The sequence below is a fragment of the Vitis vinifera genome, chromosome 4 (assembly GCF_030704535.1).
Source record: "Vitis vinifera cultivar Pinot Noir 40024 chromosome 4, ASM3070453v1".
In the NCBI taxonomy this organism is placed as follows: domain Eukaryota; kingdom Viridiplantae; phylum Streptophyta; class Magnoliopsida; order Vitales; family Vitaceae; genus Vitis; species Vitis vinifera.
Genome location: NC_081808.1, coordinates 16159084 through 16176567, shown reverse-complemented (window position 1 = coordinate 16176567; position 17484 = coordinate 16159084). Strand labels below are relative to the sequence as shown.

Genomic DNA, 17484 nt, shown 5'->3' with positions numbered 1-17484 from the left:
ATAATGGGATCAAACATCTTAGATTGAAGGTGGAGTGCAATTAATTTAAGTTTTAGGTTAAATTTTTATTAATTTGGGTTAGGTGGATGAGAACTACAAACTCAACCCAACTTCCATAGCTACAACTCTACTATTGAGCCAAGAAACTCTTGGAAAATTGAAAATCATTTTTTTTTTTTTATGGGAAATTATATTTTCAGCTACTAAAATTTTTTTTACATCCAACCTATTCACATGTCTACCTAAAAATTTAAAACCGATTAATACATCCACCCTATAATTTAAAAATACCTAAATCACCCTTCTCATTCTTTTCTCCCCAAATTCTTCTTTCTTTTTCTCTAAACCTATTTCTTCTTAATCACAAACCCTAAGAGAAAATCATCTTCTCTTAAACTCAACAAAAGAGTATTTGAAGCACGTTCAAAGCCAATTTTAATTTTTATTTTATACATTTTGTTTGAATCCATATAACATACTAAATGAATATCTTTCATGGCTTTTTTATGTAATTCTTGACACAAAAAAAAAAAAAAAAAATTGTTGTAAAAGTAGTTAAAAAAATTTAAAAAAAAAACAATTAAGAAAAATTTCCAAAATGATTTAGAAGTGAGAAATCATAAAATATATATACAATATAAATGATGGGGCCTAAACCTAAAAGGTCAAACACCCGTAGAAAGGTCTAAACCTAGAAGTCCAAACATGAGGAAATGTTCAAAACCAAAAAGACAAATATAACAAAATGTTTGGACATATAAGTTTGGATAGAGTTCAATTCTTCAACAAATAGGATGTCCAAAGATACAATTTTGAACACTTATAAGAGTGTTTGAACTTATAGTTTCGAACATTCTAAGTATATATGGAAGTATAGTGTCAAACATTTATAAAGCATCTAACCTTGCAACATCAAACACCATTTGCAACACCTCCTTCCAATTTAAAAAATGTGAAAAGAAATAATATAAAAAATATATTTTTGCACTACTCCTTTCACTAAAACTCTCTTTGCATCCATCTTTTTAATAAAAAAAAAATTAAAACACAAATACCACTTGTTGAAATCCCTAATGTACCCTTTAGTACAAAAAATATATGATCTTCTAGTACCAGAAATTTATCCCCTATCTTGAGTTCTATAACCATGCATATACTCTAAGTTTGAACATCAAGAATCAAACACTGCAAGAGTGTCATTTCCTAAACATAGCTACGATGTCCAATCTTCCATATTCAAACACCATGGGTTGTGTTTTTTTTTTTTTTTCTCAATTTACATTACACTTTTTTACAATTTCTTACTTTTAAATCACTTCTAAATTCTTTCCAATTTCTTCTCAACCATTTTAACAAGTTTTGTTAAGAATTACATATGAAGAAGCCCTAAAAGATATCTATGTTATGTGTTATATGGATTCAAACAAAATGTATGAAAAAAATTCAAATTAGTTATGAATATACCTATAATAGTCTTTTGATATCAAATAAACTTCAAATAAGATGATTTTAAGTTAGGGTTTGTGGTTGGGAAATGTTAGCCCAAGGGTTCTCCTAATCAGGTTTTGATGATAACAAACCATGGTTAAGTTACTAATTGGTTTGAATTATAAAGAATTTCAGGTGTTAATTTGGAAATTCATCAAATGACCTAATGGATGCAAAATCAAGACCTTTAAAAGACCTTTAATAATAGGAAACATATGTAAGATGAATGCATGGGTGTACTTAGAATTTACATATCATTTCATGCATCTTTGAAAAACTCGATTTATGCTTTAAAGTTACATTTCCATCAAAACCCGAGTTTCATCAAATGAACCTTAGGCTAATCACTTCAAAATTGGCATATTAATTTACCTAAAGACCTTGCCTAAGTGTTAGAAGAGAAAATAACAGAAAAATATAGGTTTTCGGGCCAAAAATGGGGAATAGGTCGAGTCACTAGCCAACCGGCTCAACCGGCCAAGATACCGGTCGACCGGTTCCTTATTCCTGGTTGAGGTCTGGTCGAGAGGTGCAAAAAACACTCTCTCTCTTCCAATAGCCTTTCCTTCTCGGTTGAGGGCCGGTCGAGGGTAACAATCACCTGTCAAGCATTAAGTGCTCCAACAACTAGTGAACCGATCGACCCCTAGCTCGACTAGTTGAGGCTACTTTTTGGTTTTCATGACTCCTAAGGTTAGAAACCTATAAATAGAGAGCTCCACTTCATTTATGAGCAAGAGAACACCTGCATTTATTTGTCTACCCACTTGTTCTTGCCTTAAAAGCTCTGATTCTTTTCTTGGTGCATTAAATCTCCATTTGCATATCCTTTAGTGCACCTTTGTGATTCATCCTAGCCTTGATTTGTATTTGAGCCTTTGTTGAGCTAGGTTAAGAGATTCGTACTTGCTACTTGAATATTAAAGCCTTCAAGTGAGTTGAAACTTGAAGAGATTGTGTAAGAGCCCATTGGAGTCGGAATCCAATTGTAAAGGTTATTAGAATCTTGGTTGAAGCTTCAAGTTACTGGAACTCTCACTCGGTTAGGAGCTTGAGAAGAGTGGAAGTAGGTAAGGAAGTGTCAAACCACTATAAAATCTAAGTCTGAATTCTCTAACTTTATTTCTTTTTATTTGCTCCTCTTGTGCTTAAATTTGTTGTGTTTTTTTTAATCCTAATTCACCTCCCCCCCCCCCCCCTTTCCCTTTTCTTAGTTGTTTTCTCTTTTAAAGATTAGCTTTTATTTTCTCAATTGGTACTAGAGCTAGGCCTCTTATTTAAGACTAAATCATCTAAGAGAAAATGGTTAATCCATCAAGCTCATCTCACATTGAAAGTTTTTCAACCAATAGACCTCCATTCTTTACGGGAACCGATTATCCCTATTGAAAAACTAAAATGACTTGGTTTTTACAATCAATTGATTTAGACGTATGGGACGTCATTGAAGATGGCCCAACTTTTCCTTCAAAACTACTAGATGGAGTCATGGTTCCAAAACCCAAGCAAGAATGGGATGAGCATGATCGAAGAAATTTTCAATTAAATTCTAAGGTCATTTATACTTTGTAATGCTCTATGGATAGAAATGAATATAATGGAATATGTCAATGCAAATCGGCTAAAGAAAATTGAAGATTGCTTGAAATAACTCATAAAGGAACAAATCAAGTGAAATAGTCAAAAATCAATTTACTTGTTCATAGCTATGAATTATTTTTTATGAAAGATAATGAGACTATTGTTGAGATGATCATTAGGTTCACCAACATTGTTAATGGTCTTGAAGCCTTGGGAAAGACCTACAAGGAATCTGAAAAGGTGATGAAGATCTTGATGTCACTTCCATCAAAGTGGCATACAAAGGTCACTGAAATTCAAGGAGCCAAAGACTTGACCAAGCTATCTTTAAAGGAGCTCATAGGGTCATTGATGACATATGAGATCAATTTGGCAAAGAAGCAACAAGAAGGTGAAGACAAAAGAAGAAGAACATAGCTCTCAAAGCCACAACTAAGGAAGAAGAAGAATTTGAAAAAGAAAAACAAAGTGAAGAAGATTAAGATTTAACCCTCTCACAAGAAAGTTCAACAAATTCATGAGGGGTGAAATATTTAAAGAAAGAAGGTTCACTTCTAGAAGAGACCTTTCTAAAAAAGACTTCATCTCATGGTGACAATGAGAGATGTGAAGAGAAAAAAAACTTAGTGTGTTTCAAGTGCAAGAAATTGGGACACATTAAATATAATTGTCATCTCTACAAAAGTGAAGCCAAGAGAAAGAAGAAGGCAATGATGGCCACTTGGAGTGAAAATGATAAAGAAGTGGCAAACATGTGCTTCATGGTACTAGATGAACTTGATGAGGTAAACTCTAACCTTAGTGATGAAGATATACATGATGCATTTGAATAATTGTATGAGGATTTTGAAAAACTTAGTTTGAAAAATATTTCTCTTAAAAATAAAGTTCAACAACTTGAAAAAAAACTTAGAGAAGTAAAAGAAAAATTTTCAAATGTTGAAATTTCTAAAACTCATCTTGAAAAAGAAAATGAGATTCGAAGAAAGAAAAATGAATGGTTGACCTCCTCTCTTTCAATATTTTCTTGTGGAAAAAAAAAATTGAAATGATTCTAGCTAGCCAAAAATGTGTTTTTGACAAACAAGGGCTAGGATTCAAATCTTCAAAAAATCAAAAATATTTTATAAAATTGGAAAAATTGACATAACTCTTTTCATAAAAACCAAAGAAAATGATATTCTATTAGTTCAAATATATGTTGGTGATATCATTTTTGGTGCTACTAATGTCTCTCTTTTCGAAGAATTTTCTAAATGCATGCATAATGAGTTTGAAAAGAGCATGATTGGAGAACTCAACTTCTTCCTTGGACTTCAAATCAAGCAACTAAAGGAAGGAACCTTCATCAATCAAGCAAAGTATATAAGAGATCTTCTCAAAAGGTTCAACATGGAAGAAGCCAAAACAATGAAGACTCCAATGAGCTCATCCATCAAGCTTGATAAGGATAAGAAAGGTAAATCCATTTACTCTACTATGTATAGAGGCATGATAAGTTCTTTATTATATTTGACCGCTAGTAGACCCTACATTATGTATAGTGTATGCTTGTGTGCTAGATTTCAATCTTGTCTTAAAGAATCTCACTTAACTGTTATAAAAAGAATCCTCAAATATTTGAAAGGGACAATGGACATAGGCTTATGGTATCCTAATAGTGATTACTTTGAATTAATTGGATTTTTGGATGTCGATTTTGCCAATTATAGGGTTGAAAGAAAAAACACTAGTGGCACTTGTCATTTCTCAGGACACTCACTTGTTTCATGGCATAGTAAGAAGAAAAATTCAGTAGCTTTGTCAACGGCGGAAGTCGAATACATAGTAGCCGGTTTATGTTGTGCACAAATCCTTTAGATGAAACAAACACTTAGTGATTTTGATTTATCTTTTGAGCATGTTCCTATTAAATATGATAATATTAGTGCCATAAGTATATCAAAAAAAATCTCGTGCAACACTCTAGGACTAAGCATATGGAGATTAGACATCATTTTCTTAGAGATCATGCATAAAAGGGTGATATAACACTTGAATTTGTAAGCACAAAAGATCAACTTGCTGATATCTTTACAAAACCTCTAAGTGAAGAACAATTTGTTGATATTAGAAGACAACTAGGGGTGATTTCTTTATGATCTAATGTTTGCTTAATGAATTCTTGATGAATATACCTTCTGATTGGATAAATTTCATGTCATATGCATCATATAGACACATACTTAGATAATGGTCAAATTTCGACCAAAAATCAAAATTCACTTGGCATTAGGCATAAACAATTAGGGATTTCAACTGAAAAGGGTAAGGGGAGGATCACAAAATGAGAAAGTGCACAAAAAAATTGAAAAGTCAAAACATTGACCACGTTAACCATGTTGACCAGGCGATCAATCGAACCAAGATCGGTCGATCGGTTCATCAGGATTTTGGCTTTTTAAGAGACTCTCATGCTTCAGTTTCTACACCGTTCTTCTCCGTTTCTTCAAGGTTTCTCTGATTTGGCTTCTAAAGACTGATTTGAGTGCGTTTTGGACCGATTGAAGCCTTTTGGAGTGGATTTTAGGAAGATTGGAGGCTAAGGTTTCGGATTTGGGCTGCCTTCTCTTCCTCTCGCATGTCACAGTCAGCTTCATCACCATTCCCTCTCCATTTCCACATGCCTAGGGTTTCAGTTGTGAGCGTTTCTCTCTCCACCAGCCACTACTCCCTTGTTTTTTCTTCCTCATGGCTCCTAGGTGAGAGTCCGCTAGCTCTAGGGCACAAGGCAAGCACCCAACTAATCCATCTCAGCCGGAGGTACACCGAAATACGAGGTTTGACACCTCCTTGTTCAGTTCCGTGGAGGACTACCAGCAATACAAGCAATGTCAATGTCAACTGAACTTACCATGTGGGCTAATGGTGAACTTCGTTCAAGGTATAATATGTCAGTAACATATCTAGTGGAACCTATCAACTCCAAGGAGTGTAATGTTAAATATGTTGGCATTAGTGCTCAAGTGAATTTAGACACTCGTTTATGCACATGTCAACAATTTGATCTTGATCATATTCCATGTGCACATGTTATTGTTGCTTGTAGATATTACAACTTTTCATGTTACACTTTGTGCTCCCAGTATTTTACTACTAAAGCATTGGTATCTTCATATTCAAAGTGTATTTATCTAATTGGAAATGAAATAGATTGGATAATACTTGATCACATTCGTAACAAAATTATGTTACCACCTAAAATAAGGTGCCCAACAAAAAGACCAAGGAAAGTAAGAATTCCTTCTAGTGGAGAGGGTAAGCGCACATCTCATTGTAGTCATTGTGGTCAATATGGGCATAATCGAAAAACATGCAAATGACCAATCTCTTGATATCATGATAGCTTTGACACCCTATGAACTTACATGGAATGAAAATTGTAATAGTGATCTTTTTTGTTTGTTTGGTACTCATATGAATGGAAATATAAGTTACTTTTTTTGTATAAGGTGATAGGATGAGCATACAAATGAATATTGTAATAATGATCCCTTTTTTTTGCACACCCATAGAAATGGAGATATTTGTTACATTTGTGCATACATATTGTGATGAGGTAAGTATAAACTATAAATGAAAATTGCATGTTTATTCTCAAATTATGGACTAAACTGTCATCACATTTGTTGATAAGAAACTTGACAATACTTAAGTTCAACTCTTGTCTAAAGACTGTGGACTTAATTATCTTCAAGTTTGTACATAAAATAACTTGACAATAGTTAAGTTCAACTTTTGTCTAAAGACTATGGATTTAACTACCTTCAAGTTTGTACATAATACAATTTGACAATAGTTAAGTTCAGGTTAAAATGACAACTGTAGACTCAACTTCCTATGAGTCTATACAAGATCAACTTGATACCTATTAAATCCAGATTAAATATGTTATTCTAGAATAGACTTTAACTTAACATCTTTCAAGTTTGTCCATAGTTAACTTGATAGTAGTTAAGTTTAGGTGTTCTATTAAGACTGTGGACTTAATGACCTTCAAGTTTGTACATAAAACAACTTGATAATAGTTAAGTTTAGTTTAAAAGGTCAACTGTATACATTACTATCAAACAACATTTATCAAAATGTATAACTACATATATCAAGCTATCCAATTACATATAACAAACTGTCCAACTACATTATCAAAATGTGAAATATCAATATGAATTCATTACATAGTCAAGTATTTCATATAAAATAACTTTGTTGCCATCTTTTCCCAGAACAAATCATTCGAGCACCTGTTAGTGACTTCAATGAATGGTGGACAACTCCTAATACCCAATGACTAGCTCGAACACTAATAAGGATATACACAATGTCAACATCAGGCCATTTAACAAAATAAAGAGGTTGAGAACCATTAGCATAATCAATAAGAATGTCATTCTCGGGTAATTTGAATTGGTTCCATTTCTTACCATGCTTAATCCATCTTGCTTAAGCATTTTTCTACATAGAATAAAGTTAACAAGATCATAAAAAAATTAAAAAATGATAACTAAAATTCAAACTACACATACCCAAAACATAGTATCCACTGTGGTAAACTTTTAGGAAAAAATATGAGGATTTTCTATTCGTCACTTACGGAAAAAGAAGAAAGCAACATCAATGTGCTAACAATTACAATAAAGTAAATTAGTTATATTATTTGGTTGTAAGTTCAACACAATAATAAATAAAAATAAAAACAAAATGCATCATTTACAAACCGTGTCAGCAAGCCATGAACAATGATTAGACAGTAATTGAAACCATTTTTTATCTACATGCATGTAGTCAGTGCCAATTGTAGACCTTTGACATCAAAGTAGAACAAAGCATAAGTAATTTTATAACTTGTAAAGAACACAAATTTACAATTATGGATGTATACAACTTACCCTTGGTTATGACTCATCCACTTTTGAAATGACTCTAATGCTTCTTCAAAGATTGGATGCAAATGATCAAATAAAGTTAATGGTTCCTAAATCTTTTTTCTTAGTTTCTTTCTCTTGGTGGGATCTGTAAAATGGTGCTACAAGATATGAGATTTTTTAATCTTGCATCTTCACTTAAAAATGGTAGGAGATGGATGGTAAGGTATGACATATACTGAAAACTCACCCAACATAGTTGGGGTACCAAATAACTTGGCAATATCAATAACTGAATCATCTTTCCATTATTTAGTCATGTGTTTTTCTGCAATCTAAAGGTCTCTAGAAGCTCCCATGCCAATGTTCACATCCATGGGAATGTCATTCCTCTCCACTTCATCATCTGTAACATCCTCAAAATTTTCAGTCTGGAAATCAAAGGCCATATTGTTGTTCTTTTCCTTTGTACTAGATTTTGTGAATCTAGTGTCATGCATAACATGTTCCTCATTCAAACTCTTAACCTGAAGTTGCATACACCACCCAATAATAATAAATATGAGAAAACACAAATGTCAAAATATTGAAGTATTAGAAAATATAAACATAGTAAACATGTCACTAACTTCTAATAAAAGTTGTTTCAATTCATCCATCTTCAAGTTGAATCCTTCAATTTCTTTCTTTAGATGACTAAAATTTAACTCTAAGCTTTGTCTTAATTTCACAAACTCCATCCATAATGTCTGCACATATACCAAGGCAAGGTATTCAATTTGAAAACTACCTTCTGAGAACCCCAACTTAAATTGAATTACATGTCTGGATAGCAACTTTTCCTTTTCCTACAAAGAATAAGCTTTTTTCTTTATTGACAATCTAACCCGACTATTAACCATACAACTCTAAAAAATTATTAAGGTTGGTCAAAGTTGTAGAATCTCCCCCTACAAAAGATAAAAGCGTCATCAACATATAATGTATGCGAGGGGACACCCTCTCGGAATTGAAGTAGGCTTAAGACTTCCTGAGTTGTAAAGGTTAGTCAATCCTTGAGCACTTCTTCAGCAAGGCAGAATAAGATAGGGTTCCAAACCTTGCCTTACACCCCGATTACAAGAAAAGAAACCCTATGGAGAGCCATTGACTAAGATGGGAGAGCTTGGCAGAATGAAGAATGGCTTTTATCCACATAAATGAAATAAAATTTAACACTTACAACATTTTTAAATATATATATATATATTGTTCACTTTGAAATAACACACTTGTTAAATTTAGGTTTTTTCATGATCCCTATAGACTTAACTTTCCATTAGTTTATTTATAATGAACTTAACACTAGTTAAGGTCAGGTTCCACATGTTTATGGAGTGAACATCTTGTATTAAATAAAGTACAAAAAAAAATGCATGCATTATTTATGATGGCTAAGTTTAGGTTAAGTTACCTCTATTGATGGGACAACTACATCATTTGTTGTTTCTTTTTCCATTACAACAATAGCAGCAGCAACATATGCAACAATTTCATATGAGTTTTTTTCATGCCTTAAGTCATCCTTCTTGGCATCTTGTGAGGCAGTTGATTGGTGCAACATTTCTACTGAAGCTCCTTGTTTATCTACATGCTTGCAATAGTCTTGTTGTTGCTCCTCTAAAGTGGGTGTTAGGAGCGAATGAAGAGTTAACTAAAAAATTCAAATCAAATATAATTATCAATAAACAATAATACAATAATATATATAATTGCATTCTTAAATTTTAAAGGACAAAGAATTACTTATATTAGGCTTTAAAAAGACCTTTTCAATTTCTATAGACCTTGGAGCACTAGTTGCACTCTAATTTAATATTCGAGGATAGCTCTCAGATACACAAGTGGCATATTTCAATCCAATAAGTGGAATAGCCTTGTATGCCCAAACCTAGAAGGCATATGGAAATCAAACAAGACTATATGCTTTAACTGCAGCTTTTCCTTTTACTTTCTTCTTATCTTGGTATTTGGATACCCGGTTCTCCAAAGCTCTTTGCAAACCAAATAGTGTCCTCTCATAACAGATTTCTCCCATGGATACTTGTTAAAAGCCTCCAAATTATCAACCAATTGCATATCTATTAAATTTTTCCCGTCTTTCCCAATAAAACATGGTCTAGAAAATACAAAAGTGCCAACTTTATCACCTTTTCATCTTTAGATTCTTTTATTATTATCTTCTTTTTTTTCACATTTCCTATCAAAAGAAAAATTTTCTCCAACTCATCATTACGCACCTTGTTTTCTCTTTTAAAGTACATGTTCCTTATTCGTTATGATTTTTGGTCACATTTTGGAATAGGACCAAAATTCAAGCCTGTAATCAATGCAAGCTCCTCTTTACTAAATCTTAATCCCTTTGACTTTAATAAAATCCATATTTCATTGTCTTTTTTGGTTTCACATTGACGTAACAACAATTGATGAACAATTTGGGTTGAAAATCTAAGTTTGGGAATAAGTAAAAAATGACCAAAACATGATTTTCTAAACATATCTAATTGTGGTTCAATCAATTTCTTCTTAATATTCTTAATGACTACCAAGTGAGACAAACATGCAATTTTTCCAGGAAAGTACTCATCTTTAGGTATTTTAAATATAAAATATGGGAGAGGAGAATGAATGTCAATCTGCAATATAATAACAAATTTTAAAAATATCAATATAAATCGAGTAAAATTATATTACCAAACTTATCCAACTATGTTAAACCCATCATTTCGTATTACTTCCTGAGAAAATAAAGGCTAATCTTTAAAAAAGAAAACACCCAAGGGGGGGTGGGGGTGAATTGGGATTAAAAAAATATATATTTTTAAACACAACAAATTTAAGCACAAGGTGAGCAAATAAAAAGAGATAAAGTTAGAGATTCAAACTCAGATTTTATAATGTTTCGACACTTCCTTGCCAATGTCCACTCTCCTCAAGCTCCTAACCAAGTGAGGGTTCCAATAACTTGAAGCTTCAACCAAGCTTCTAATCACTTTTACACTTGGATTTTGGCTCCAATGGGCTCTTACATAATCTCTTCAAGTTTCAACTCACTTGAAGGCTTTAACACTCAATTAGCAAGTATGAATCTCTCAACCTAGCTCAACAAAGGTTCAAATACAACTCAAGGCTAGGATGAATGACAAAGGTGCATTAAAGGATATGCAAATGGAGATTTAATGCACCAAGAAAAGAATGAGAGCTTTTAAGGCAAGAACAAGTGGGTAGGCAAATAAATGCAAGTGTTCTCTTGCTCATAAATGAAGTGAAGCTTTCAATTTTTAGGTTTCTAACTTCGGGAGCCAAGAAAACCAAAAAGTAGCCTCAACCGATTGAGTTAGGAGTCGACCAGTTCACTAGCCGTTTGAGCATTTAATGCTTGGCAGGTAATCGTTACCCTCGATCGCACCTCCACTAGGAGAGCAAATACCTCGACCGGGAAGGAAAGGTTAATGGAACAGAGAGAGTGCTTTTTGCTCCTCTCGATTGAACCTCAACCGACAAGAGGGAATCGATCGACCGACACCTTGGTCGGTTGAGCCGATTTGGACAATGCCTCGATCGATTCCCCATTTTGGCCTAAAAACCTATTTTTTATGTTCTTTTCTCTTCTAACACTTAGGCAATGTATTTAGGTAAATTAATATGTCAATTTTGAAGTGATTTGCCTAAGATTCATTTGATAAAACTCGGGTTTTGATGAAACTGTAACTTTAAAGAATAAACCGAGTTCTTCAAAGATGCATGAAATGATATGTAAAATCTAAGTGCACCCATGCATTCATCTTACATATGTTTCCTATGATTAAAGGTCTTTCAAAGGTCTTGATCTTGTATCCATTTGGTTCTTTGATGAATTTTCAAATTAACACCTGAAATTCTTTATAATTCAAACCAATTAGTAACTTAACCATGGTTTGTTATCATCAAAACATGATTAGGAGAACCCTTAGGCTAACACTTCCTAACAAAGATTTTATTTTCATATTATTTAAGGATGTCATGTCAAATGCTAATATTCTAAAAATATAATTTTACTAATGCAATTGAAGCTCTTATATTTTACTAAGTTGCAGCTAAAAAAATGCAAATAGTATTCTAATGTCTATTGAAAGTTTGAAACAAAACCAAAGCATTTTAAAACTGAAACCTATTGACAATGAACTTGATAGCAATTAAGTTCAATTTTTTCTTAACATATATATATTTAAATCAAAATTCTAAATATTTAGATAAAATAATTTCATAAAAATTATATTCAAATACGTCATCAATTCATAACAAATAACTTCAATACACAAATTTTCAAAACCTCTTGATGGTAAACTTGATAGTAGTTAAGTTCAATTTTTTCTAATCATTCAAATATTGCTTCATACTTGGACTATAATCTCACTGAGAACATTTTCAACTTCAATTTCATAAAATTTTTATTCCATTAGATTATCAATTCATGAAAAATAAATTCATCAAAAAAAAAAAGGATAACCGACTAAAAAGGATAAAATTAAAAAACAAAAAAAACTTAAAGCCCAAAATTTCAAGTAGAAAGTTAATGTTTACTAATTCAATTGATTTCTTCTCATTTTTTGATGACGATGACGAGGTTTCAAAACATTGCTTTGTTTCACTTCCCTTTTTTTCCAGAATTCTATACCTCTTCCGTCTTGTATTTTTTATAAGCGAATTTTCTTTTTTTGCCATTTTCATAAATTGAGTCAACATACAATATCAGTAAGATGAAAAATAAGGTTTGATTTTTAAAAATAAATAAAAGGAACCAAAATAAGGCACTTAGGATTTCTTCTCACTTCATGAATGAAGATTCATATGTATAATTCGAAAAATTGAAATCAAAGAAAGAAACAGTGAAATGTACTTTCTATTTTTCCCTCATGTAGTGTTGACTTTTTGTTCTCTTGCAATGAATGGAAAAGTCCTTTTTGATTTCTTTCTTGCAAGATAACAAATGGAACAAATGGGTTAGCAAGGTAAGAAAGGAACACAACACTAAGAAAATTGGAGTTAGAGGGAAAATGGATTGAAGAGATAGCTGAGAGGTATTTTTGTTTGAATTGGGTCATTTTTTAGGCTATTAAAAGTGGGGGTTAGTTTTGCAATATAGAGGAAATCTTATTCCTTTTAATCAGTTATCCTAATAAATTATAGATGAGAGAGAATGACATTTAGAGAAAATAAAGAGGAGGAAAATCATCTCATTTAGGTCATTTAAAAAAAAAATGAGTAAGGGAGGCTATTCTTCCAAAAATATTGAAGGTCTTTTAACCAAATATCTTTCCTCAAAATCACTTTCTTTTTTCTCCAAAACTCCTTACCCTAGAAGCTCAGGGCCTAGATTTCTTGTCCTGTACCCAACATTTATAGGCTACCCAATGGAATTTCTTCAAAGGTTTGTCTTTTTAGTTATAAAGATGGTCTGTATATAGAGTTCAGTTGTTTATGATGAAAGGAAAGTTGTGTTCCTTGGACTTGTTGATGTGGATAATTTGATGGAAATTTTTAAATTTTGTAATTCTATAAAGTGTTGTACGTTTATGTTTGGTTATTGGAAAATGTAAAAAAATAATAATAATAAAAAATAAATATAATTAAAATTAATTTAAAATTTATGTATTTTAAAATTATTTAATTTTATTATAATGGAAAAAAAATATGTAAAATGAGTTTAAAGAAATATATAAAAATTTATTAAATTTAAATATATTTTTTTATATTTATTCACTTTTTCTTTTCTTCAACTTTTACTTTTTATTTTCTTTTACTCGCATTTTTTCTCAAATTTTTCGACAACCAAACATAGCCTAATGATATGAAATTATTCTGCAGCATGTTATTTATATATTGAAATTAAACCGCATCGAGGTTTTTGGTAATTTTGAAAATTTTCTTTTCTTTTCTCCTTTTCAGGGAAGCAATTTTGAAAAATGATACGTAATCAGGGTTTAAAAGTTTATAAGGTTGAAGGTTGAAAACTCATATCAAAGGAAGTTAAAGCGGAAAAGAAGAATACCTAATGTTCAACCGTGCAAGGCCCATCTTCCATCTGCTGATACGAAATTCCCCCGCTTCTCCAATCCTCACACACCTCAAAACCCTAACCACGATCACCACCCACCTCCAAAACACTATCACATCAAAGAAAGATGACTATTTTGCAGTTGTCCACCACATTTCCGCCATTGTTCGCCGCGACTTCTACCTTGAACGAACACTCAACAAGCTCCCCATCTCTGTCACCTCTGATCTTGTTTACCGAGTCCTCCGGAGCTGCCCGAACTCTGGCACGGAGTCCCTCCGCTTCTTCAACTGGGCTCGCTCCCACCTTTCCTACCAGCCCACCACCCTCGAGTATGAAGAGCTCCTCAAAACCCTAGCCCGCACCAAGCAATTCCAACCCATGTGGAAAATCGCCCACCAAATGCAGACTCTCTCGCCTACAGTTGTCTCTTCCATCATTGAAGAGTTTGGAAAACATGGCCTCGTCGATCAGGCAGTAGAGGTCTTCAACAAGGCGAAAAGTGCTTTAAATTGCCCCCAAACAATTGAGGTATACAATTCTCTATTGTTTGCCCTTTGTGAAGTCAAATATTTCCACGGTGCATATGCGTTGATTAGGAGGATGATTAGGAAGGGGGTGACTCCGAATAAGCAGACTTATTCCGTGCTAGTGAATGGGTGGTGTGCAGCAGGGAAGATGAAGGAGGCACAGGATTTCTTGGAGGAGATGAGTAGGAAGGGGTTCAATCCACCAGTGCGAGGCCGGGACCTTTTGGTTGATGGGTTGTTGAATGCTGGATATTTGGAAGCTGCAAAGGAGATGGTGAGGAAGATGACTAAGGAGGGGTGTGCGCCAGATGTAGAGACCTTGAATTCAATGTTGGAGGCAATTTGTAAAGCAGGGGAGGCTGAGTTCTGCATTGACATTTATAATGATGTGTGTAGATTAGGAGTTTCTCCCAATGTGGGTACATATAAGATTATGATTCCTGCAGCTTGCAAAGAGGGTAGAATTGATGAGGCCTTTAGGATTTTGCATCGTTCTATTGAGGATGGACATAGGCCATTCCCCAGTTTGTATGCACCAATTATTAAGGCACTTTGTAGGAACGGTCAGTTTGATGATGCATTTTGTTTTTTCAGTGATATGAAGGTTAAGGGGCATCCACCCAACCGGCCAGTTTACACTATGTTGATAACAATGTGTGGGCGGGGAGGTAGGTTTGTGGACGCTGCCAATTATTTGGTGGAGATGACTGAATTGAATTTGACACCAATTTCCCGGTGCTTTGATATGGTCACTGATGGATTGAAGAATTGTGGGAAGCACGACCTGGCTAGGAAGATAGAACAATTAGAAGTGTCTCTTCGGGGTGTATGATATAGCAATTAACAGTTCAATTAAACCATACTATCTTATCTGATGCAAGGTGCATTTTCTAAGCTTAAGACCGTGATGAATAAATACCTCACGAGAAGGAAAGGGGTCGATGCTAGAAAGGTAGATGACACTTTGCTTCTCTGCTCCATGAATTTAATTATCCTCTCAATACTTTTTTAATTTAAATGTTAGGAGTTCTTTTTTGCAAGATTGTCATGCATATCCGGTGAATAAAAGCATATAGTTCACTTTGAGCTTTCTTTGTAGTATTTGTTTTTGCCATATATGACTAGTTATAGTTAACACCTAAAAAGAATATTCTAGTTTATCAATGTTAAGCATATGCATTTGCTTGGATGCCTTCCGAAATAGAAAAAAAAAAATGAAAAGGAAGAAAGTGATGATTCCGTCTTGTTTTCCTTCACATAACTATCTGATCCACCATCCTTCATATGGTTTCGGTATAATTTAATAACTTGAACTGCCATGGAGAATCCACAGGCTCTTACACTGTTGTAATCTTTTACCTTTTGTGCCTCAGGTGTCAGTTGTATATGCTGTGAAACTATACTTGAATTTGTGTTTCCCTTTTGAATTGGAACTATTTTGTTCTTCAAGTCGGTTATTACACTTCTAGAGATGAGGGTGGGATTTTTAGGGCTTGTTTGACATGATTTTCAAAAGTAGTTTTCAAAAACAATTTTTTAGACCGGTTCCTAAAAACGGCTCTTTAGAATTGTTCTTAAAAACAATTGAAACTTTGTTTAGGAACTAGCATATAAAAAACATTTTTCTCTAATTAAATTCTTTTCATAAAGACATTGTAGACTTATGTATAATATAAAAATTCTCAACATATTCAATTTGTTACTTAGAACGCTTTATGAAAAACAATTGAAAACATCTCAAATTTGTTTTAAAAAATAACTTGATTCTAGAACAAATTCTAAAAAAGACCTTTTTTTCTATCAAAAGTTGGCGAGGTAATAGTTTACCAAGGTGATAATCAGTAGCTGGTCCAAGAGGATGATTAGCCACACTAGGACTGAGACACGGCCCAAACTCTTACAAGAGGGAAGAGTGGGGAATTTTTTGCAATGGGAGAAAGCCTGATGGAGCAATTCTACATGGAGGTAGAAGGGCCATGGGTTGTGAACTTTTCCTGGAAAAGAAGCAATAACGGTATATGGGGAATAAACATCAGCTAACATGTCGAGCAATTTCTGAACAAGTATTTTAAAGTGTTGCGATCTTGACAGGGCATTGTGCATATGCGTTGACCTAAAGGCCCAAATGCATGGCCAATGGTGGAAACATTGTATATAAGATTATGATGGTAGGAAAGGGTTGGGGGGGTGGGTGGGGATGTTATCCTGTTTCAATATCTAGCAACAGTTCAAATGTGAAACTAGATCAAATTGTATAAAATTCCTTTGGAATGCAAATTTCAAACAAATAGATTCTCCCATACCAAGACAATACCTTAAGAAAGATATTACCACTACTCGTTCTTTAATAGACTCATCATGCACCAATCTGCTCCCCTCGAGAAAAGATACTACGTCTATTTTTTCCTCCCAACATGCCTAATTATTTTTTACTTCCTAACCTAAAGCCACTTAGGGTTAGGCGATAGACTGCACAGGACACATTTCATGCAAGTTCTTGATGCATTATAGCTCAGTATGACTTCCTAACCTCCTTTAAGGGGGCTCCCATTTCCGCCATTGGTGTTGTAGATTAGGGATGGAAGGGCAGGATACTCTCATCTCCTTCTCATACACAGGTTTTGGATTGATCGACTCAATCCAAGTTATATTGCTGCAGCATACAATGATCTCCCTCAGCAGCTGGCAAAAAATGACAAGTGTTCTATCAGATATTTATTTTTGCTGACATGTGATATCATATGGCTTCATTCCATTGTATGCATGTTCCTCCAAAATTGCTTAGTTTTTATGTTGGTTATAAGTTATAAGTGACTGCATTATTATTTGAGATACATGCTGCTGACAATCTTTCTCATGACTTTATGATGATTATTAATATACACTGGGCAACTGTACCATATCG

General features: G+C 33.5%; 1 protein-coding gene across 1 annotated transcript; it reads left to right on the top strand.

Moving 5' to 3' along the window:
- The first annotated feature begins 13983 nt into the window (after positions 1-13983).
- Positions 13984-15665, top strand: LOC100260382 (pentatricopeptide repeat-containing protein At5g18390, mitochondrial). The gene has a single exon (XM_019219406.2). The coding sequence runs from the start codon at positions 14047-14049 to the stop codon at positions 15409-15411; it is 1365 nt and encodes a 454-aa protein (XP_019074951.1). The 5' UTR covers positions 13984-14046; the 3' UTR covers positions 15412-15665.
- The last annotated feature ends 1819 nt before the right edge of the window (positions 15666-17484 follow it).

What these genes read in the sequence shown, in the direction of transcription:
- LOC100260382 (XM_019219406.2), top strand. Translation starts at nt 14,047, where the DNA reads ATGTTCAACCGTGCAAGGCCCATCTTCCATCTGCTGATACGAAATTCC.